The following is a 23,797-nucleotide window of genomic DNA, read 5'->3' as shown; positions in this document are numbered from 1 at the left end:
CCCTTGGAGGTTAATCCCCCTGATGGTGTGAATAGGAATTACAATTTCTGTCCTGTGACCAAAAAGCAAAACCGGGACTGGCAGACTTGTTCATGCTCTCTCTTTAATTCTAGCGCAGGAAATAATTCCCTCATATATGTCTGATAGAGGACCCTCATCCCTTAGTGGAGCTGCAAGGCACAAGTGTATGTAAACTGCTTCTGCTTAGCTAGCTGCAGTTAGTACAGTTACCGTTTTCCTCCCCCTTTTTTTTTTTTGTTTTCCAGCTGCTAAACTGTTTTCTTCTTATAATCCTATAATTGGATTTCTTCAGATGCCTTTATTACTTGAAACAGCATTCAAATTCTTTCTCTGCTGGCAAAACAGTGTGATCCAGTGATTAGTCAGCAGCATGGTTAGGGGCTTGTGCTAAGATTGTTTGAAGACCTTGCTGGCAAGTCTGGAGATGAAGTAATTTCCCATTAATCGGATTATTTAAAATGGTTCTGATTGTGTCTACAGCCATTGCCGTAACAAAAGCTTTGTCTGTATTACCTTTTTAGCTACTTCACTGCTGCTGCAAAAGGTACAATTTTACAGCTAGATAGCTACCTCCGTGCAAACCCAAGAGGAGATGGGCAATACAGGAGACTTTGAGAGAGTGAAGTAAAGATGTAAATGCCAGTGATAGTCTTTTTTATTTTTGGCTAGGCCTGTGCAATCACAAGAAAAAGGTCTTTTCTTACCACAGTGTGCCATATTGGCCTAGTGGGAGGATCAAAGGTTTTAACTAGAGCAAAGGTTTGGGAAGAGCATCCAGGTTAGCTCCTTCAATACTAAGTCAGGAAAGACAAGAGAAGCAAATCCGTAAGGAGAAAGGCTGGTCTGTGGCTGCGCCAGCTTAACGCATTCCAGAATGCAGTGGCTTTGTCTTGACCAGAGTTTTGAACTCAAGCTAACCTCTAAATCCAAGTCTAGACATGGCCGTCAATTCATCCACCTTACAGTGCTTAATGACTTCCTCCGCTGCTATGTTTAGAGGTCAGGGACCGAATTGCTGCCCTGCTGGCCTCAGTAGTGTGCAGTGTGCATGTCTTTGGGCATCGCCCTTCCTACTTGAGGGAAGGTTCACTGTTAACTGAAGAAATGCACAGGATTGCTTTGACCGAAAAATACCAAGTAGGAAATGCCTGCATTTTCCCTTTCTCCTTTGGAGTTTATTTGGGTATCGCAACATACAATGTTTTTGGTAAAGAGTTCGTGACTGTAACAGCCAAGGAGGTATTAAGCAACAGTTAAGTGCTTAATCAGCTTGGATTTCTATAATGCTCACGTGATTATCAGCAAAATGACAATAAAACAAACGCACTGGAAAATGCCCCTTTGCTGTATGATTTCTTATTCCAGGTTTTCATATTTGTCAGTCTGCTGCCTTATTTTTGTTTTTTTAATTTCTTACCTAGCCTTTACTGCTTTTACATAGCATGTGCACTGAGAATTTCTCCACCAAAAGGTCATAATGCTTTTTTCAGTTTTAGCGTCCTCTGCTAGTGATTGAGATATTGGATTCCGTTGCTTCCCTGATCTGCTTAGCTTCTGAGTTCAAGTGTGAGCGCCTCTTAAACGTCAGGCAAAAAAACAACTGCTCCACCCAGAGACTAGTTTCATGTCCCAGTTTGCCACATTGTTTGGTGCATTATTGTCAGGTGTTTTTAAAAAAAAAAAAAAGAAAAAAAGAAAATATTTCAAGTCATTGCACAAGTAAAATTCTAGGGTTGCACTCAGATCGTGATCCTTCAAGACAAACAAAGAGAAAATAGAATAAAGATGCTTAACTTCCTAACAAAATCCAGAGACAGAGTTAGGCCAGGGCCTGCCGCATGTTTCTTACCAATGGCTGCAGAATGTTGTTTTTATTTTAATGTTTTTCTTGGGAACCTCTGAAGCAAAACAGGGTTGTCATTCTGGGAGAGGTCATTCTCTTTGCCATGCACTCCAAAGGCACAAGTCCTACATTTATTTAACCAGACTATGAAGGCTGAAGCAGAGATGTCCATGCTTTCTAAGACTGTTTTCTTGCTCTGTAGCGAGGGGAGTTCTTTGAGGAGGAAGGTAATGGGCCGTGCAGTTTCAGATCAAGACTTCTCTGAATGGGATTTCCTCAGTCTACCTCTGGTCTACAGCGTTGGTTTTGAAAGTGCTGAACCACCCGTGGGACTCACTGGGGACTGAGTGACGAGCACCTGTCTCTGAAAAATCACAGCATACCTAGCTAGGGCTCTGGGAGGCTCTCCGTTTTGGAAGTGATAGCTTTCTGATCGCCTGCTGTGTGGTTTGGTTCCCACTCCACAGCTAAGTGCTTGCTCTCTGCTTGGTTATCAGAGTTCTTTGCAGAGTGTCCCCTGCTAAGTAACACCGTACGCATACAGACTGAGAAGAGCTGTAGATAATTTCCTGGACATCCTAAACATGGGGCTGCAGTTGCTGGGTCAGTTATGGTTCTCCGGTAACCGAATCCTGCTACTTGTGTAACTCAACCTCAGCAGAGAAGCAGGTTCCCTAGGGAAGAGGACTCTTCCTTACACCTTCCTGGTGGATTCTGTCACCCTGGCTCCCTCCTGGCCTTATGGGCAACTGGATGCAAGGCTTCTGGGTGGCTTTACCGTAGTGCAGAAGAGCCTGGGCTGCTGGGGACCTCCAGCACTGTCACCGCTGCACTGGTTAAGCACACACGTAGTGGTACGTGCCACCTGGTGACTTTGTCCGTGTTGCAGTGAGTCATCTCAGTGGGAGGCGGGCAGTGGGGTGAACCTGTTGAAGACTCGTATTTGCAAGGAATGTTACAGGCAAAAACAGCAAAACTAGCAGTGCTGCCACTCAGGCGTATGAATAAAAGTGCTTTTCTTTACCTGCTCTCTCTCAATGCCCTAGGGAAGAATTTGTTGAAGCCTATGTAAATTACATCTTCAACTTCTCCATCCATGAGTGGTACACAGCTTTTTCCACTGGCTTCCTGAAAGTATGTGGTGGGAAGGTCCTGGAACTCTTCCAGCCCACAGAGCTCAGGGCCATGATAGTTGGAAACAGTAACTACAACTGGGAGGAACTGGAGGAGGTAAAGCTTCCCTCTTGTCATGTTTTTCTTCTTTTTTTTACAAGTACTAGGATTGGGCAGCTGCAAGAGGTGGGCACTAGCTTGGGTCAAGAGGTGTAGTAAGCTATGGATGTTTTTATGTGTTTCTTGTACATCTTGCAATCATTCACATGAAAAGTTACTCTCTTACTTCACTATCCTGCTACTGATAAAGCTCGTGGAGGAAATTGGGGATGAAAAAGAAGAGGGGAGGAGGACTTCTTTTTTTCGTAGGGATGAAGCCTAAGATTGAAAGAAAGAGACAAAATCAGGATCTTCATTTACAGTAAAACTAACAAGGGCAAAAAGTACACAGCCAAGTGTTCAAAGGGAAGTCTGGACAGAACTCTGGAAGAGTTGTATCCTCTCAAAACACGTGCAGATCAGCAAATATTTGTTTTGTCTCAGCCTTAGCAGTAGAAATGGACTCAGTGCACAACACATGATCCTGTCCACGAGTCCAGCCCGTGATCAGGTACACCAGGGTTCCTCGTTACACCTCTAATTAGCTGAATACCTGGAAGCCTAAATACTGGCCTTTCACCTGTAGCAAGAACACTTTCCTGTGTCTTTGAGCCATGCTGTTGCCTATGGCACATCCTGCACTCCATTTCTTAGCTGTCGGACGTCACTCTGAGATACTAGAAGAGATCAGGTCGTGTTTCTGCTTAGTCCTTGCTTTCTAGTGCTAGATGAAATTATGTGACTTTTTGTTTTTCTAATAGAGTGCCGTCTATAAGGGAGACTACACTGCGACACACCCAACCGTGAGGATGTTTTGGGAAACGTTTCATGCATTTCCCTTGGAAAAGAAGAAGAAATTTCTCTGTAAGTATTTTGCAGTGGTGCAGGCTGTCATCTGAAATTGACGAATCAATGTCACTGGGGGGTAGATGTCACTTTGTTTGGCAATAAAAGGGGAGAGGAGGAGAAATACATGGTCTTAAGGGCAGGTGGTTCTGAGTTTGTTGCTACAGCTGGCAACTGTTGCTCCCTTGGGGCATCATGTTGAGGGAATATTGTGTCCCAAGGGCAACCTGGGAAAGCACTGAAAAGAGCCAATTTTTATTTTTGGACTGTTTTTTTTTCGCGATCTTGTACCCAGTAATGTGTGTCTGTTTGGAAACAGTTGGTGTCAAGCACAGAGATGGAGGCATGCTGAGGAAAGCACTGTTTTATTGAAGGATTGTTCAGATTTAAGTGTCCTAAAAGAATCTAGCTCCAAGAAGTATTAAATCTCCGTGTGGCAGTTTTGCTGAGCTGGCAGTCACCATCCCCTTACTTGGCCAGACCTGAAGCAGTTGCTGTCTTTCTCTAGAGCATTGCTTCTAGCAAACCCAGCAACACGTGGCCAAATTCTTTGCTGGTGCAGCTCCACTGACTGCAGATTTCTTATGTATTGGCACATGCTTCCAGGAAAAAGCTTTGGAAAAAAAGGCTGAGAGAGCTGGAATTGTTCAGCATGGAGATGAGAAGGCACGAGGGGCATCTTATTACAGCTGTACAAGTGTAAGGGTGCCTGTCCTAACCAGCCTGCCTTCTCTCTGCTTCTCCTAGTGTTCCTGACAGGCAGCGACCGCATTCCCATCTACGGCATGTCAAGCCTTCGCATCGTCATCCAGTCCACAGCCAGCGGGGAGCAGTACCTGCCCGTGGCGCACACCTGCTACAATCTCCTGGACTTGCCCAAGTACAGCAGCAAGGAGATTCTTAGCGCCCGGCTGGTGCAAGCCATCGATCACTATGAAGGCTTCAGCTTGGCTTGACGTGTGTGGGAGAGGCACAGGCACTTGGTACAGAGGAAGAAAGCAATGGGCTTCGCTTTATTTTTATAAAGGAAGGGATCAGAACATTTTGGGGGAAAAATAATAGTAATAATCATAGATGCAGATGATGCAGTCTCAGCCTGATGCTGCCAGTATTTTGTGGGGTTTAGCAGGGAGAGACTTTAGCTTCGAGTTTCCTGATCTACTGAACAAAATGAGTTTGGTGGGCTTTTTCGTTGTTTCCCCTCCAACTTCACAGCACTGCCCTCCCAGCAAATACTCGTAGTTTGCTTTTATTGCGCACTCCCCCCCCCCCCACCTTACCTCTCCTTTTTGTTCAGTTTAAACCTTTGGTGTTCCTTGCATTTAGGCTATGGTGGAAATTCAGGATGAAATAGTGATCTCCTTTTTGAAAAGCTGTGATTCCCCCGCCCTTTTTTTTTCTTCCCTTTTTAAATGCAAGCTGGTTCTTGCTTGCTTTGAATGGATATATCCCCCCTGCCCTCTGGTCCTTGGCAGATGGTACTGGGCTGGGGTGTCATTTGTGACCCACAGGACAGTGCATTAGTTGCGGTACATGCTCTGTCTTTTTGCACCAGTATATCTCACGGAGAGTATGGTGGTTTGGGGGTTGGCATGTTTTTCTTTTGTCTTAAATTTTGTTTCTAAGCAGTGTCTTCTTAAAGAAGCTTCAGACTCCTCTGTGTTAAGGCTTGGGGAAGGACAAACAATACCCGTAATAACGGGTTTCTCAAACTGCCTCTCTCTTGTGTTGTTTTTCTGCTGGTAAGTCTACAAGTTAGGCAGGTAGGCTTAGCTGAGTCCTCATTTTTCATTCAAACAGAAATGTTGTTCCAATACAAGGTGAGTTGGCTGCTTTTACCATTACCGCCTTTCTCAGAGGAGTCATGCAGGAGAGTGAGGGAGTGTGTGAGTGTAAATGGTGTTTACAAGCTCTCCAGCCTCATTAGGTCAGAGGAAAAGAAAGAAGCATGAAATCCACATTTGTGTGTTAACCCTCTGCTTGGAGGCTGGTTTTATTTCTGCTGGTAGGATTATTTTACTGCGTGGTGTGGGAGGAGCCCTTGTCATCTGTTTTGTCCAGTAAGTGCTGGGACCCCCCCCAAAGGACTACCTTTATGAATTAGGTTGGAAAGGTACGTTAGGAGTTGACTAGGCAAAAGCATTAACTAAATTTGTCCTGTAAGATTGGAGAGCCTTTATTCTTTCTCCCAGTCCCACCACCCATTAAATGACATTCAAATGATTTCCTCATTTCTTCAGGTCTTGGTGTAAATCTCATTTTAAGCCTAGGGTGGTTTTCAAATTGACTTGTTATTAGGACATAGTATTTATGCACCACGTTCAATATATAGTATTGAACTTTGCACCTCGTAACAAAAGATTTTAGGCTTTTTTTTTTTTAAGACAAGCTGTTGGCTACACTGAGAGCCCTTCAGCCTCTTTCTAATGCAACAAATAGAATACATATACAATTATATCAAATGTTTATTTTCGATGTGTGTGTACATAGGTCAGTATTATGCAATAAATTTGATGTTTAATTCTGACTCACTGGCTGCCTTTATGTTGGGAAGCGAAGGAGGAGCTGCTCTGAGCAGCTCCGGGCACAGACTCTGCCTCTCCCTGGGATCTCCACTGTCCCACAGTTTCATCTCTGAGCACCTGGAAGAAGGACTCTGCTTAGCTCTACATTAACCCTGCTGCTGGTGAGCATTCCATCCCAATCAAATGCTGCCCTCACATCTCCAATTGCAAATCAGGGAGTTTTTCACCTGCCCCTCCTGGCTCACCTGAGATCCCCTCTGACTCTATCCTCCATTACTTCATTCTGTTTTTCTCCTCCTTCCCATGCACCTTGCAGGCACCATTTTGGGTACGGGCACAGGGCACAAACTGGCTCTTCCCTCGGCTGTTCAAGTGCCAGTGAGTGACTGCTTTGAAAACATCTGTTCCAAAGAGGAACAGGGAAACACCTCAGCTTGGCCTGGCACTTACTGTCTAAAACTTGCACATACCAGTAAGAACAACTGATGTCTTAGCAGCGTGATTAGAAGATAATATCCTTTAGTTTTATTGCCTTTAATAAACATCAATTATTTGACTGTTTACGCTGGAGTAGACAGATCGAAAGCAAATGAAATCTGTAAGAACGACAAGTTTCTCATCCCTCTTTAACTCTTGCAGTCTTATTTTGCCCACAACCAGCTAATCGTCATTTTAATAATTCACAGATGTGTGTGTCTGAAATGGCCCTGGTTCATGGGAGGCCTTACAGACCACACTGCCCTCCTACAGCAGTTGTAGTGACATGGAAAGGGCTGTCTTACACTAACAGCTTATTCATATCACATAGAGTAGATTTGTGCACAGTACTCCACACCTTTTAAAAAACAGTCTTGTATTTAATGTTCTTCAGTCAACAGACAGTGATGTTGGCATATACAAACCATAAAACAGAGCATACAGATGCTGCTTGGATTGGTTTAGAGGAGTGTGGTGAGGCAAACAGCCTGTGTGGCTATTGTGGTTAGGGGGAAGTCAAATCAGCTGTGGCAGATACAAAGACATCTTAGTGCTCAGGTCTCAGAGCCCTCATCCTCTGCAGGCTTGGAAGATAGGAGCAACAGCATCTGGAAACCCAGGACAGAAAGCTGAGCACTTGTGTGGATCTTCGCAAGACTGGAATTTTAAAATCCACTTGGATGGCTCTCTCTGAGCAGTTTCCTTCACAATCAGTGGATGGCTCTCTCTGAGCAGTTTCCTTCACAATCAGGCAGATGATTTGATTTGATTTTATTTTTGCCATTGGGAAAAGAACAGTTTAAAAAGAGAGGTGGCTACGCATATATATTCTTTTCTTTTAATGTACAATTTCAGTTAACAGGTTTTGTTACTTTTAGCTTTCAAAGTTCAAAAATATAAACTCTCTAAAGTGCATAATTGTACTTACATTTCATACAAACTAGCTGAAATTCTAGCAATATGCCATGTAAACAGCGGTAACTAAGCATCAGAAAATGCTACAATCTCCTCAGTTTAAAAATAAAATGGACTGTTCTCTACATATCATTTATCAAGATTTGTCAGGGGCAAAACCCAGCGAAACAGATAATTTATCAGTACACAGTGCAAACAGGCTTTTAAAAACAAGCAGAGAAAACATACTCCTGGAAAGCCTTGGCCCAGTGAAAAATGTATGACTAGGAAGAAAGGGCAGAAACTGTTAACTTTTGACCATATGATGATATCTAGGCCAGATTCACCAAAGTGCTCAAGCTGTAGTCTGCTGTAATTCAGCAGAATCCCAAATGCAGATCAGCTTGATGCACACCATCACCATATATGCTTTGAAGCACTTTGATGAACTGGGCCTGAACACCACAGCCTGCAATAACAACTTTTTGGAGACCCAACTCTCATCGCACGCTTCTACTAGTAGAGTAGTACCACATGACGTTGGCTCAGCAGCTGTACCTGAAGTAACTAGGGAGAGCTGACCGCTGACTCTGACAAGTCCCTAAGACCAGGCAGAAGGACAAAGGCACAGCTCTGATTCCTTGGGCTGCCCTGCGTTCAGACAGGTGTTTGCTTCCCTTGCAGTCAAACATCTTCAAGAGCAGTTTCTGAGCCCATTTGACACACTCAGAGGATCAGATTGATTTGCAGAGGCACAGACCCACATCTCCCACCTATGGAAACCCAACGTCTCTGAAAAGCCAAGCCCCAGGTCAGCACCTAAGTTTTCCAGACTCTTTGGAAATAAGAAATTCAGTCTCCACTGATTTAATTAGGAGGGTGCAATTCTGCAATCAGCAGAAATCAGTCCCCCTCCTAAGTGCTTTCATTAATAATTAAGTTCATCACTGTCTTACCCAGGCAGAGTACTAATGGGCACGGGCAGAACCAGGGGAGGAAGGCTGCCTTCTGAAGTGTTTACAGGATCATGAAGAGACCCGCCCTCAGCACCGGTTTTGGCAAGAATTAACACAGCACATACAGCAAATTGAGTCGGGGGGTTAGTCTGAGTAGCACAACCCAAACATATGTTTGTGGGCCCACCTGCCCACAGGAAAGGAAAGGGAGAAATGGTTCTGGGAGTCCACTGCTTGCCTGTTCCCCTGTGACTTGTGTGAGGCCTGGCTGCGACGAGGGGCACTGCGCTTGGCCTCGGCTGCTTGGCTCCTGCATGCGAGCTTCCAGGGGACAGACGTACAAAGCAGCATTACTCCGTGACTTCGGGGTTGAGACCTATTCCCAAAAGCTGTGTCCCGGTTCCAGCAGGAAGCGTTGCTGCGCAGTATCAGCCTGTGCATACAAGTTTCTGGAGTGCCAGAGCAAGCGCAGGTGGCTGATGTTATACTGCAGAGTTATCGGCCCTCAGCTACTCATTTTGTTCCTGAACTCACTGCCTTTCACTCCTTCAGGCAGTGATTGTCTGACAAGAGAAGTGGAATCTGGTGTCCCAGGGCCTTCTTTTCTGAAAGTCATAAAGGTGGAAATGTTGAATTGTCCAGTCCTGCACCTGAGACACAAGCCCTCTCCATGGGCAACGTGTGGCTTGGGGCTTTCAGTTCCCTGCAGTATTCTTTGCTGCAGCACTACCTGTACACAACAAAGCCACTGGGAAGAAAATACAGTCTGCTGTTGCCACAATCACAGTGTCCTTGCTCCAGCCCACACTGCCTGATGGTGTACAACAAAGAACAAAATGTAGGCTAGCAAGTCCATATGACATCGACATTGACCATTCACCTTAGACTCTTGTATTCATTAACAGATAATGAAGCACATGTGGCGGGTCTTCCAGATACCTGACACCAGGCATTTAACTGAGCAGCTACCAAAATCCCAAGAGGTTCTGACTTGTAGCTGATAAAACCTCCTTTCTTCCCAGTTGCCCACACATGGTCATAACCTTACAGTACCTCCTGCCAAGTGGAACAAGCAGGCAAGAACCCTGCTGTATTTTCTTTGCTATCCCAAACAGATGTAGGTACTTTCTCCTAGTTAATTGAATTGGCAGTCAAAAAAAAAAAAAAGCAGGGAAAAAAAAACCAAAAAAAACTCAACCCTGGGCCCTGGTCACCCCTGTAACTCAAACTAGTTTGGGGCTATAACCAGGATAATCTTCCAGCATTCAGAAAGAGCAACAGAAGATGCTGGATTCCAAACAGTCTGGTCAAAAGTCTGAGCAAATCTTTACTGTAGCTACAAGAGAACGATCTTGGTGCTATCTGACCTGTGCCTTTACGTGAGATCAAGTTAGGGCACATGTCTGGTAAACTAAAGTGGAAGCTATTTGATGATTTAATCACTATTCATGCTACTTTGTCTCTTGCTATGATATCCTGGAAAGGAGAAAAAAAAATAAAGAAGAGCATGGTTGGCTTTGATATCCTAAATATTACAGGATCTGTAAGCAAATCAAAACACAAGAATCCCTTCTGTGCAGTCACTGAGGACAGCATCATGTCTCCTACGCTGCCAAACTCCATTTGGGCATCAGGCCTGGAGAAAGAGTGGACAACAGCAAATGTAGAGAGTGATGGAAAGCCACCCTTCCTCCCCCTCCTGCTTCTGGGATTGGCCCTTCAGTTCCCAGGGAGCTCCTCAGCCCTCCCCAGCCAGGCTCCTGGTGCATCCACTTCATGCAGTTGTCCACTTGGTGCTCTCTCTTCTACGTTTACTGGCAAAACCAATCTCCTCCTTTACATGATCTTTGAGCTAATATCTCTTTTACTGATCAGGACCTCCAGCAGCCTCAGCTTGGCCTTAATCTGCTTGTATTCATTGTATTCTTCAGACATAGGAGTGCGGTCTTCTTTCTGCACGTTCCTAGGGGGAGTAAAAAGAGGTCATGAGGATTCTGTGCCAGGACATCTTCCCTCAGCAGCCTCCCTCCACCCGCCAACAGTATCAGGAGTGAGACCTACAAGACAGCTCACCTCCTCCACTACCCATCAGGGAATAAAAACAAATAAATTTTTATTCTTTGAGAGAAGACGACAGGGGCAAGCAAATGCCCTATCAAAGTGGGGGAAGCTTGCATGTTGAGGCTGAATAGAATCCCACGGTTCTAAATGCAAAATCTTACTTGAAGCATGTCCTACTTCACTGGAATTGTCAGCTTCTACACAGCAGTTGGAAAAAACAAAACAAAACAATACAAATAGAAGAACCCTTTCCTTTTCAGGAGCCATCTGAATGTCAGCCTGCTAGATGCCAAAATAAAATACAGCTTTTCTTGGCTTGGAACCACAGGAAGAAAATATTTATTCAGATTTCTCTAAGCTTAAGTGAAACTCAAGATTCAATGATTTTACAAGAATCTCTCAGGATGGTGGGTAGTGGCAAGAATCATAGAATGTTTTGGGTTGGATAGGATCTCAAAGATCACCTAATTCCAATCCCCCCGACATGGGCAGAGACACCTTCCGCTAAACCAGGTTGCTCAAAGCCTCATCCAACCTGGCCTTTAGCACTTCCAGGTATGGGGGCATCCGCAACACCTTTGGACAACTTGGTCCAGTGCCTCACCACCCTCTGAGTAAAGAATTTCTTCCTTATATCTAATCTAAATCTACCCCTTTTAATTTAAAACCATTACTCCTTGTCCTATTACTGCACTCCCTGACAAAGAGTCCCTCCCCAGCTTTCCTGTTGAACCCGTTTAGGTACTGGAAGGACGCTATATGGTCACCCTGGAAGCCTTCTCTTCCCCAGGCTGAAAAAATCCAACTCCCTCAGCCTTTCTTCATAGTAGAGGTGCTTCAGCCCTCTGTTCATCCTCATGGCCCTTATCCTCTGGACTCATTCTAATTGGTCCGTGCCCTTCTTGTGCTGGGGGCCACAGGGCTGAATGCAGTACTCCAGATGGGGTCTCATGAGGGCTGAATCCCCTCCCTCGCCCTGCTGGCCATGCTGCTTTTGACGCAGCCCAGAAAACGGTTGGCTTTCTGGGCTGCAAGTGTTCACTGCCAGATCATGTTGATCTTCTCATCAACCAACACCCCCAGGTCCTTCTCCTCAGGGCTGCTCTCAATCTACTCACTGCTCAGCCTGTGTTCGTACTTGGGATTCCCCTGGCCCAGGTGCAGGACCTTGCACTTAGCCTTGCTGAACTTCATGAGGTTTGCCCAGGCCCACCTCTCAAGCCTGTTCAGGTCCCTCTGGATGACATCCCTTCCCTCCAGCATAATAATTTCAGGAGTATAAATATATTAAAGCATTTTACCAGCTCATTTATGAGGAACTTTTTCTGAGGAACACATTTAGCTATATTGAAGCAGAAATACTTGTTAAACTAGTGTGTGAATACCTCATAGACAAGCAAGAATAGGACAGAGATCTAAACATACTATATAATTAAGAAGAAAACAAATTATTTTATCACTGAGGAACTGTTTCATTATTCTTATTAACTGTGCTAGAGGCAGTTGGATTTTCAGTATTTATACTTGTACTTCCCACTGCTTTTCCTAAGAAAATGTTGTCTAAGAGGCTGTGGTCCTTAAAGTTCTTTGAAAAAAAGTCATTAATTTTAATGGGCAACTGTAATGAATGTGGGTAAAGCAATAATGACAATGCAATACGTAATAGTGAATTCACATAACTTTCCACAGTTGGAGGCCTTCGTAAACGCCAAACTGAACTTAAGAATAACTGAAGGACAGAGGGATAGCTGAGAAATTACCTTCCATTTTGTCGGAAAAAATTATCTTCAAAGTCTCTTAATTTTTTTCTGATTCGCTTTTTCTCCTCCCTGACTTCTTGCAGCTGCTCTAATAGTTCAGGGCTGTTGGGTTTAAACATAAACATGATTATATTTATGTACACAGTTATAACTGAAAACATAGAGTAAATATACAAATGCATGGTTGTATAGATGCCAAGCGAGAGAGCTGCTCCTGAAAGCAGCCCTGGCAACCTGATGTTAATTGCAATACAAAGCTCTCTGAATTTATTTCAGCAAAATGATTATATAATTAGGCTGAAGCCTTAAAGGAGGTCAAGTGTGCATCACACAATTCATCACTAACTTCTGTGAAGCTTACTTGCTGAAGATGGATATGGTTTTGGTGACTTTTATAGGATCATGATTCAATGGACATGAATTAAGGCTACCACATACGTGTGGGCACATTAGACCTCGGTGCTTAAAACTAACGAGACTAGCTCAACTTGATGTCTCCAAAAACTGAAAAATCTTGCAGAATGCAGGGTTGTTTTCATGATAAAGGCTCGCCATAGGTGAAGTGGAGCTACCATTTAGTCCAAGAATCCAAAGATACGTAAGTCAAATATCAGTATCAGGACAGGGTAGTTTTCTCCCAAACTCTTTCATATAAGGGTCTATTGCATTTAGAGCTGAAGTGCAAAAGATTCTGAATCAGAACATAAATGGAAAAAAAAAACAAAATCTATACACTTTTCTTACAAATAAAATGCCATCTTATCAAGAAGTAACTTTCTGAAGTTGTCTGCAAATTCAACGTACATGGATGCTTCATGGAGATTTGAAAGCCCCATATCCTGGTTGCTCCTTGATGGCATCTTATCATCCACCGGGGAAACAAAGCCATCAGCATCATCTTCTAGTTGATCCAAGAAGCTACGCACATTGAAATCTGTTTTCATAGTAATTGTGAAATCTGGCTTCACATTGCTGTCCTCCTCGGAGCCCTCCTCTTCCTCCTACACAGAAGGACAGAACACCCCCATAACAGAGTAAGTTACTGCTTCCGTTCTCCGAAACAAGTATCTCCTTTCATGACATGCACTGGGAACAGTTATGGAAAGAAGCTGATAAGAGCAAGCACTTCAATTGCTAAGCAAGACAATACACCAGAATATCACCAGGAGGAGTCCCTACACCCAGAGCATGTCAGAGAAACTGTGATTACCAGCTCAGATTGCTTAAGGAAACCAAAGACAACAAAACAGTGAAGAAATATCTAGGTTTCTTAGTAAGCTGTTGCTTTGTTTAATTTATATATTCTGATACAAATAAAAACATTTACAGCCATGTCTAAAGCTTACCCGTGGTCCTCTACGTTTCCCTAGAAACACACAAGACAGCACACGGATTGCCAGGTTAACATGTGAAGTGTTCTCTCAACTGACACAGCTCAACAGCTCTCTCTAATGGCTGAGAATTCAAGACCTCAAATGCTCTTAGAGTGATAATGAGCTCAGATCAGCCTTTCTATGGCCAAATATTGGATACGATTGACTGTAAAGGCTTGCTATTGCTAACGTGATCCTGACATCAGCTTTATACCGTTTAGCTGGAACACACTGAAAATTGGAGGGGAAACACTCTATCCACTGCAGTTTCCCCCAAAGTAAGCTGATGAATTAAACATGTTCAAATCTTTTCTGAAATTTACAGGCACAACATTTGGATATCTCTGCTACACTCAGTATTTGCTAATTCTTAGTGTTCTCAAATGCAGGGCTTGTCTTGTGACGCGGTCCAGAAATCATTTGCATTTTCAGGAAACAGGACTCTTACTTACAGAGACACTTCTAGAAGGTAGTTTTCAACTTTAATATAAGGAATGAGCACTAGAAAAAGGTGATAAATGCTACCATGGACATTAAGTCTCATAGATAACTTGTATATATATTTTACAGCCATGTAACTCTAACCAGGAAGGATCTAAGCATATATATATGCTTATACATATACATACATATACATATATATATACACATATATCTTTAAAAGCTTTTGAGGACTAGCGTTATTGAAGACTTCAACTGTATGCAAAAATATATTGTTGCAGTGGGATCAAAACTAGCTATTTTCTTTGTGTGATTCCTTGCTAATAGTTAAATTATTCCTAAGAGATTGCTCCCATATTTCAAGCAAAAAGGGAGAAAATAACACTGGGACCTGGCATAGTCCCATTAAATCCCCAAAGTCAACGATTTATAAGTGCATACATTTACATGAAATTGGAATTTGACCAGAGTTTTCTTTTCATTTTAATGCTCTAGGCGATGAAAATGCAAACCAAAGCCAGAGGCCAAGAATTACAACCATGATGGAGGCTTGAGGATGGAAAGAAGATTAGCTGCAGAGAAGCTTTGAGCAATAAGGATAATAATAATAATAATAATAATGACAATAAAAGATACTGAGAAGTTTGAAAACATCTCAGAAGAATCTGCAGGGAACTAGTGAAAATTAAAGCACTTTTTAGCACATGACTAGATAAGATCCTTTATCCAGGCAAATTGTATAGCTTAAACAGAAGGCACAAAATGTCCCTTCATGAGAAGAACTGCAGCTGTAACAGCAGTCACGTACTGTTGATAAACCCTGCAGATAACTTCAGGCTGGAAAGAGGGAAGGGAGACCATCCCTCCCTGCCATTCACAGGATCCCAGGCGTGCTGTCCTGCCCAGCTGGGTAATGGCAGCTAGGACTGAAACAGAATAATGCCATCACTGCTGGGGTGCAGTGAAGGATTTGCTAAGTCAATCTAACCAGTAAAAAGGATACTCTTATTTTAGGGGAATCCCTTCAGCACCAAAAGAGAAGCCCCTTGCCCTTTCCTGTGAGAGCAAGTTGCTTCTGGATTCCAGTTCTGGAGAGAAAAGGAAAGGACCATTTTCATAAGCAATGTAGGAAACTGTTCCCAAAGAGAGAAGCAAAGTCTCCATGTAACTTGAATCTGCACATCTGGCAGCAGCCTCTTCCCCACAGACACTGGTGAGCCTGTGTCAGCTAATGGGGGCTGGCACAGCAGGCTGGCTTGCCTGCCTCACTCCAGGGCACAAGCACGCACCCCAGGCCAGCAAGGATTATTCTGGCCCAGAGCTCAGGAGCAAGCCTCCTGCCAAAGAAAGCACATGGGAGGAAAGGACAGTGTAGAAATTTCACTTGTTTAGACCTCAGTGCCAAAACACTACATCTGCCTGTCACAAGACCTCTTAAAGCATTTTGCTGTTTAAAATGAAGGAGCAAATTAAAAAAAAAAAATCTTAGCAAGATTTTTTTTTTTTTCTAATGGACAAGGCCATTGCTCTGAATAAATCTTATATGGGAGTCTTATTTTAAATCTGCTCTGTCATTTACATCTCTAACCAAAATTATCTTCACTGACTACATCCATTTGGCTTGCACCTGCTTGGATCTTTAGGCAACTGTGAGGCATTTAAAGTTTACAGGGCTACAAATATAAAATCTCCAGAGTAACCCAACACCAGTACTCCCAGCAAGCAAGGATTCCAGTGATTTTCTAAACACAGTCAATACTCAAGATATTCTACCCAAACGTTCTGCAAAGCATCACTCAAACCACCCTTCAAGCTTTTATCCAGCTCTCACATATACTTTGAAAAAACAACAGGAAAATGACAGTGGGGCTCATCAAGACAGGTAGTGCTCTGTTCACAATGTACAGGGGGAAAATTCTTGGACCTTTTAGCAATTTTCTCTGTTTGAGTGTAGTACTGTGAAAATCTGCTGTGCGCAGCTTCACTGGGCCCCAGTTAAATGTTAACTGGCATGTGTTAATGGGCTTAATGTCACTCTGATCTGTGTCAGCGACACCACAGCTCTCCATGTTTGTGCTCCCTGCAGGACACTGGTGAGCTGGTGAGATACTGTCCCGATGCAGCACTAGCCACACTAGTCACCAAAGGTCACCACACTTCATAGCTGTAACTTTGACATTGGGTGCAAGCACAGTTGAAAAACGGTGGACACAAAAATACCAAAACCAACCCAATAACCCAGCCCAGACCACTATCACAGACTTGATCCAGCAGTTACCTAGAAAATGCTGAGAACTCAGTGCTCATTAACCATCCTCCAAACAGCAGTTGAATATGCTTCAGTCTGTAATCTGGTTTTAATGAATATGTGCCTTGAACAGCTCATTAATATACAAACTACCAGAATTGCCTTATCACAGAACCACCTTGGATGTGTAGGTTTGCAGTGTCTACACCATTAACCAAACTCTGGTTGGATAACGCATAAATGACATGGGTGTGTTGAAATGCTTTTTCCTGTTACGCTGCAATGGTAACAAAAACAGACCAGGGCCCAGCTCCACACTGCTTGTCCTAGCTGACAGCTGGACTTCCCTTCTCAGGGGAAGAAGGACCAATATTTTAAGTCTTCACCACCAAGAACTACCACCCCACAGCAGCACAAGAAAGAAACACGACCATCCTAGCATCCAAATCTGACCGAGTGTTAGCAAACAGAACTGAATTGTTCTTAATTCCATTCTCTTATTACTTGCTTAGAAATACCATTTGCAAAATAGTGAAAAAAAGCCCTGGATAAAATAAGCATGTGAATGGGAGAAGGTATGAATCCTTTAAGTGCCTGGTTCACTCCATGTGTGAGTGTTAGTTTTGTGAGATCTCATTCCAGCCAGGGTGCTGTGTGCAAGTCACAGAGCTTTGGAGTGAGAGATACTATTGCAAAACAAGTTAGTGTTATTAAAAAAAGGAGGAAAGCAAGGCAACAATTACAACCCAAGGTGCAAAGGACAACTGTGAGTTTTTCAGCAAAGTAAAATACATTAGATGCAGGTGACAAGGGAGGGGGGAGGAGAAGGGAAAGAATGCAAAGCCAAGGGAAATGTTTAGTCTTATCTACAACAAGGGAAGAATTTGATCAGAACTGGACAGGCTTAAAGCAGCTACTGATTTTTCAGGAAGACACTGCAAAAAAATCAACACTGATGGAAAAGAAAAATCAATCATTCTCTTTCATTGGTGTAAGGGGAAAAATTGATGCAAACTGAGCAATTAGTTAGCAGCTGGAGGTCTTCACCTTTATCTCCTTGAAGAAGGAAGCTGTTTCGCCCTCGATAATTGGCTGCAGCAAAGGGCTTCTCCGCTTGCTGGAGGGGGAACCCTGTGACAGGTGTTAACAAGTAAGTTACATTATGAACCCCCTTCTCCTCCACCACCTGCTCTCACATCATTCTCACTCACTCATTCACTCTCTCTCAGTTCATTGCCAGACCATCAGGAACAATCAATTTCTTAAAGAACAAAAACTGTGCCTGGCAAACCCTCTGAACCTTGGACCGCTTTCTCTCAAGATCTTGCTTAGCAAGGAACATCGTCGCCAAACACTTGAGAAAAATCCTTGGATGCTGGATTACTAGCTGGGCAGGAACTACAAAGTAAAGGCTGCAAGAAAATAAACCCCCAGCCTGAGGCCTATACACACACACGCACACACGCACACACTTGGTTGACTCTTCAGAGCTATGGTGTAAGGCCAGCTGGACTCTCCAGCCCTGCTTTCCAGGAGCCAGATTTCCCACTGAAGTGCCCGATGATGTAGAGATGGATTTTCAAATGCATCCTTCCTCTGCATGAGACTCTCACTGCTCTCATTAAAGGGGCTGGGGAAAGCCAGTCTCCTCTCTCCTGTGCTAGCCAGTGTGCAGTTTCAGTTTCCTGTCCAAATAGGACCTAAGCTCTCTTTTGAGAGCTTTGCCTTAAACTGTCCATGGACAACTACAGGGTTTCTTCCTTCTGATGGGCAGCAGCATCTTCACAGCACAAATTTTGGGGAGAACTTTGCATATTCAAAGAGGAACAGCTTTTGTTTTAAATGCAAGACAACCTCCCACTATTTGCAGAAGAAAACTACTTGTCAGTGTGACTGACTGCACTCAGGTAATGATGTGCCAGTCCATTCAATTCAGCAAACAGTCTACAAAAAACAGCCATCACAGCAGTGCTGCCTGGGAACAGTGGAAATGGTAAGGGATCATACATGACAGGGAAAATAGGAACCAAGATAAAACAATTCTCTTTCTTTAGACAGGCTAAAAAAATCTGGGTGTATATTTAGGTCAAATAATTTTTAAAAAGTTGCCTACACAAGCTGTCTAGAATTTGAGATGCTACGTTTGCTCCCTAGAGGGGTGCATTGGATTCCAAGCTGGTAGCAACGTTTCCTTGCCACCGCCTTGAGTGAGGAGGCATCTACCACTTACAGGATCTCTTTAACGAAGTGCGGTGTCAGGAGACTGTTCCCCTTTCTCTCAGCCAAGGAGACTGGTATCTCTGCCTTGAGACCCATGGAAGTCTACATTCCTGTGTAACCAAGCAACATGGAAGACCTGCAGTTCTGAGTGGATTGGTAAGGCAAGGGAAGTCAGGCTGTAGCCAAACATAAGATGATGAAATAACAGAAGCAGCCCAATGGCAAGATGAGAAACATCAAAAAGTGAGATGTGTCCCATGGCTAATGAGCGGGCACTTGAATCCCCTGACCAGCTTCGCCCGACTTCAGTGTATGGTGCGCCACTGATTCACTCATTTACCTGGTCTTTAGGTTATAAGGGAGTTGGCTGTACCGATCGTACTGTATGCAAAGATGTAGTGAATCCTGTTTACTCAGCTCTAAACTGAAGTAAGAGCCCCTGTAAGAAAGTTTCACTTACAATGATAGGGATGGTGTTGGCTCTGGAGAGGATCTGCTTGACCAAGCGATATCTGTCATATAAGGGCTTCATCACCTGTCGTTCATTTTTGGTAACCTGTAAAGGAAAAAGAAATGAGAAACATGAATTCTGCAGCACCAGATACTCCATTCTACACTATATGTGCCTGTTATCACCATTATTCAGAGGGGCTTGAAGGGAATTTCATAAGGATGATAACAGCACTAGCACGGATTAAAAACGCTAAAGTACTTGGGTATGTCATTGCATCTCCTGTCCTAGGTGCCCGATGAAACAGCACCCAGGCTGTGGGGTGTCTTGTAATGTGGCTGTATAAGACAGGAGATTTAAACGACCAGCTTTCACAGAACAAAATGACCCACAGAGACAGCAGTCTGTGCTTCTAATCATATCTACCATTATGAGACACAACATGGGATTTCCCACCCTTATTCTTGTGGCTGGGACCCCAGAGGCAGTTTACGATCCAGCAAAAGAGAAAAGAACTGCAATGACTGCCTCCCCAAGGATGCTTTCCCAGGGAAGTTAAACTATAGATTTCACAAAAGCTGACTTTCCTGTTTTGCTCTTCCTCTTTACTTCCCTTTCAAGATAGCCCTTCCTCGTCTTTTTAATACCCTGCCTTTCCCCTCCACCCTTCCTCCCAGCAACTTTGCTGGGGACAAGAGTTACCACACACCTTAGAGAGGATGAAGCTATCACAGCTGTTGTGGCACAGAGCAGGCAAAATAGTGCTGTAACACCCACCCTGAGCCCTACTTATACTACTCTGTCCCTAACTCCACACCTCCTAGCTGCATGTCATGCTCCTTCCTTAGTTTGAGTATTGCAAACTGCTAGTTTTCATTTCTGTTGTTCTTTCAGATCCATGCTAAGCAGAAAACCTCAGTGGTACTGACAGCGCAGAAGGGAAGACCTAACAGACAATAGCTAGCGTGGGAAAGCAAAGGTCTGTCCAACTAAGTACTAGTTGCAAAGAAGTTGGTTTCTATTTCTTCAATGGTTTGTTACATCAGGGTTAGAAAACAAAACATTTAGCCAACCAACCTGATCATCATCTTTCTTTGCATGCAGCATTGTCTAACCCACATCCTATGACTGTCCTTCCATTAGATCTTTTGTTTAACTTTAGATTATAAAACTCTTATAAGAGGAAGCCTTAACTGACTCCGATATCATTTGTAGATTCCAAGACTTTTTACTGCTGTCAATCACCAGTTGATGTAAAAATCTAAATCAACAGTATTAACCCCGATGAACCTTGTACAGTCTCCCCTTCCACAATAGAAACAGGAGGAAAGAGAATACGCCTTGAGATAGGGAGGAAATTTTAAGATGAACTGTGTTTTGTTTTGTCTGCAGCTGACTTTCATTGGAGTAAGCTTTTTAAAGCTTTCACATCATCCCACCAGAGCAGAAGAGGGCATTGGTTTGCAAGGGGCAGACGAGGTACTGTAAATATTGCCAGGAGTGGGACTGGCAGGAACAGACTCAAAGAATCCGGAGGTAGTATCTTCCTCCTAATAAATTAAGCTTATTTCCTTTGTTGGAGGGCAGATGAATAGGGAGAAAGAAGAAGGAAGAGCTTTTTACTGCTTTTTGGCTCAATGTAACCATCTCCAAGCCTGATATGGTGCATATAAATGAGCAGTTTGAGCTCTACGGACTGCACGTCTTCTTCACACCTCTGAAGAGCAGTCTGGCTCCCATACCTGACAACCTCAAACTGGCTGTTCATCGAGTGAGCAAACAGCTTGTGTGGATGAGGGGGATGTGAGCAGCATCACACAACTCACTGAACACTCTGTATCAAATTTTGTGTTTATGTCTGCATTCAGTTGGAGGCAATTTGCTAGCCACTGCAACTTTGGACGTCTCTCTGCAACAAATCAAGCATAAAATTGGAGAAACTGGAGAAAGCTTACAGGACTTATATTACTCCGAGCTTTACCACATTAGCAGTTAATAGAACACGAGGCACAGCACTACTGTTGGCTCAGGCAGCCTCTGCTATTAAAAAAAAAAAAAAAAAAGACTATGCTGAGACTGAGAACCAAACCTTCAGTTCTTGACAGTTCAAAGTAGATCAATGCCCCTGTTCTGTACAGGAAGATAAACATAAGCCTCGGAATGGGCAGAAAATCCTTAGGTATGCTTAGGAATAGAAAAAATAAATTACGTGCTTCAGAGTCTGAATATCACTACAGAGGAAGAACACAAAGAATTAATTTAGACAAGGAAGTTAAGTGTACGAGGCTTGAGTCAGCCCTGCAGACGTGCACCAGAACATTTAAACAGAAAGCAGGCTCTGAAAGAAAAAGTTTTGCGCATGGGCAAACTGTCTCACTAGGTAAACATTAGTAATACCAGTGAAACCTGAATATATTTTGGGAGAACATCAAAATGCAAAAAAGCTGTCAGAATAACAGAGCCTTTGACACAACCCTGGAGCACACTCCATATGGCAAATAGCAGCAGCCAAGGAAGAGACCATTGCTTACATTGTTGGAGCAGCTTGAGAATTTCTAGAGATGGACTTTTTTGCTTAACTAAAACAGTTCAGTTCTACCTCTGCAGGTTCGTCTGTCACTGGTACAGAAAGACCTAGCTGCACAATAAATTTGAGCTCCATTGTTTTTCTTGTTTAGTTAAATATCTTAAAAAAAAAAAATCTTGGCTGAACTATCCCCATTCTCCTCAAGCTCTCAGTATTTTTCCATTGCTGCAGTGCCAGGAGCTGGGTACAGCAAAAGCTGATCAGCTGCAGTCTTCCTTGCTATGCAGTTCCATGTTGCTAGGTATAGACTGCTTACTTAAAAACAAATACATTAAAAAGTGGTTGTATAAATAAAGCATCAGAAGATGTGTGTGTGGGGAAAGGTATGCTGACAAGACAGGCTCTGGGCTTGCTCTCTTTTTAAACAGATTTAAGTGAGTTTACTTCAACAAGGTGTCACCTGCTGATTTGTACCATTGTAACAGCAAAAGCAGACTCAGATTCTGCCTGAAAAGACCAGGCAGATTTAAGTGAATTCTCTTGTGCTGGCCTTTTGCTATTTTATACAATAATAAAATTGCACGTCCTTTCATACAACCACACTTTTCACCTGCTGGTATACGTGACTGTACGGTATTAGTTCTTCACGAAGGCATTTATTTAAATTAGCAAGACTTTTTAAAACAATGGACAAAGGAGGAAATAATTGAGAAGCAAAAGGAAGGAAGAAATCAGGACTCCCATGCAGTAGGAGAATGACAGATTTGTGAGCTGTACTAATCAAATATTCTTTATAAGCAGTAATTTGCTGCTCCCAAGCCACTGGTCAAGGAATTAGCACCACTCTGAAATTAAGTTACTTTACCTCCACGGATGGTAACAAAGATTATAATGAACTGAAAGAGGAGGAGGGATCCATACAAAGCCAACCAGAGTACTCGGTGGCTTGGAACCCACTGTGTTTTTGTCATGGAAGGAATCAACAGGTCACAATATTTAATTCTCTGTGTTCACAAATACTTTTGCTTTGTTAAGATCAAATGTACAAGAAACCTCGTACCCTTCCCTTCCACATGGGAACAAACATCAGTTTCTCAGGGGAAGAAAAAAATCTCCTCTCAACTTATGTCATGATGCTCAGGAGACAAACTATTTCATGAATCTGGCACAAAAGGATTAGCAAATTGCAAGATGCAAGTGCCTCCTTGCAAATAGCAAGGTGCTGGGAGAAAGATGTAGTTCCCCTCAGACTATGCATTGCTTGCACACCTGTATCCCAGTTAGCCATTAATACTAGCAAATTGCAAAATTCTTGGCTCGATGGGGCACCATGCACAATTAACTATTCCTGTGCATACTGTATCCCCAGCTAAGCTGGTGAATCAGCTGGGCTGCAAACTGAATGTCTGTGGATCCTAGTGAGTGTGATGCCAAAATAATGCACAATCAACTTCATTCAGCCTGTAGGCTCAGTCCTACAGGTATGTGTCATGTCCAGCACTGTGCGCAGACACAGTCTTGCTGAGAACAGACTCCTCAGCAGCAGCAGTAGTGAAGAAGCAGGGAGGTGACTGGAGTATGCACGTGTGGTTAGAACAGCAAGAAGTCCTAGTGACTGTGACATCAAAGGAGCACTGGGGGATCACTTACCACAGACAAAGACATATAAAGACATACTTTGAAAAAGTGCTGCTGTACATACCGGTCTGCCATGAATGCTTTCGTAATACAGCAAAGCTTTTTGAAGAGCCACTTTCTCAGCTGCTATCTGATCTCTTGTCATGTCCTACGAAAAGTGTCAGAGAGAGAAGAGGAAGAAAAAAAATTAAATGCCTAGACTCCAACCATACTAATTTGTGGCCTAACAAATGTCCTGGCATTTTGTCATTAATGTTTTGAAGACTCATCTTTGTTTTCTAGTCCCCCCCCTTTTCCATCTATA

General features: G+C 43.3%; 2 protein-coding genes across 12 annotated transcripts in view; one reads left to right on the top strand and one right to left on the bottom strand.

The window, feature by feature from the left end:
- Positions 1-6,449, top strand: part of HERC3 (HECT and RLD domain containing E3 ubiquitin protein ligase 3) — a 44,502-nt gene extending 38,053 nt beyond the window's left edge. For both annotated transcript variants that reach the window (XM_035543385.2, XM_035543393.2), the window contains exons 23-25: positions 2,911-3,094; positions 3,838-3,940; positions 4,670-6,449. In XM_035543385.2, the coding sequence (XP_035399278.1) occupies positions 2,911-3,094; positions 3,838-3,940; positions 4,670-4,878 (496 nt within the window). In that variant the 3' untranslated portion in view covers positions 4,879-6,449. The remainder of the gene's footprint in view (positions 1-2,910; positions 3,095-3,837; positions 3,941-4,669) is intronic.
- A 1,293-nt stretch (positions 6,450-7,742) lies between these two features.
- FAM13A (family with sequence similarity 13 member A) overlaps positions 7,743-23,797 on the bottom strand; it is a 132,760-nt gene continuing 116,705 nt past the window's right edge. For 7 of the 10 annotated variants that reach the window (XM_035543416.2, XM_035543434.2, XM_035543440.2 and 4 more), the window contains 6 exons: positions 23,558-23,641; positions 19,338-19,433; positions 17,705-17,788; positions 13,400-13,596; positions 12,596-12,697; positions 10,282-10,737 (listed from right to left, as the gene is read on the bottom strand). In XM_035543416.2, the coding sequence (XP_035399309.1) occupies positions 10,611-10,737; positions 12,596-12,697; positions 13,400-13,596; positions 17,705-17,788; positions 19,338-19,433; positions 23,558-23,641 (690 nt within the window). In that variant the 3' untranslated portion in view covers positions 10,282-10,610. Of the gene's footprint in view, positions 10,738-12,595; positions 12,698-13,399; positions 13,597-17,704; positions 17,789-19,337; positions 19,434-23,557; positions 23,642-23,797 lie in introns of all 10 variants that reach the window. The other 3 variants (XM_035543459.2, XM_035543465.2, XM_035543405.2) reach the window with 2 other exon arrangements.

The sequence above is a fragment of the Cygnus atratus genome, chromosome 4 (genome assembly GCF_013377495.2).
Source record: "Cygnus atratus isolate AKBS03 ecotype Queensland, Australia chromosome 4, CAtr_DNAZoo_HiC_assembly, whole genome shotgun sequence".
Classification (NCBI taxonomy): Eukaryota; Metazoa; Chordata; class Aves; order Anseriformes; family Anatidae; genus Cygnus; species Cygnus atratus.
Note: the sequence above shows the minus strand (reverse complement) of the source record. Positions and strands in the feature narration are given on the sequence as shown.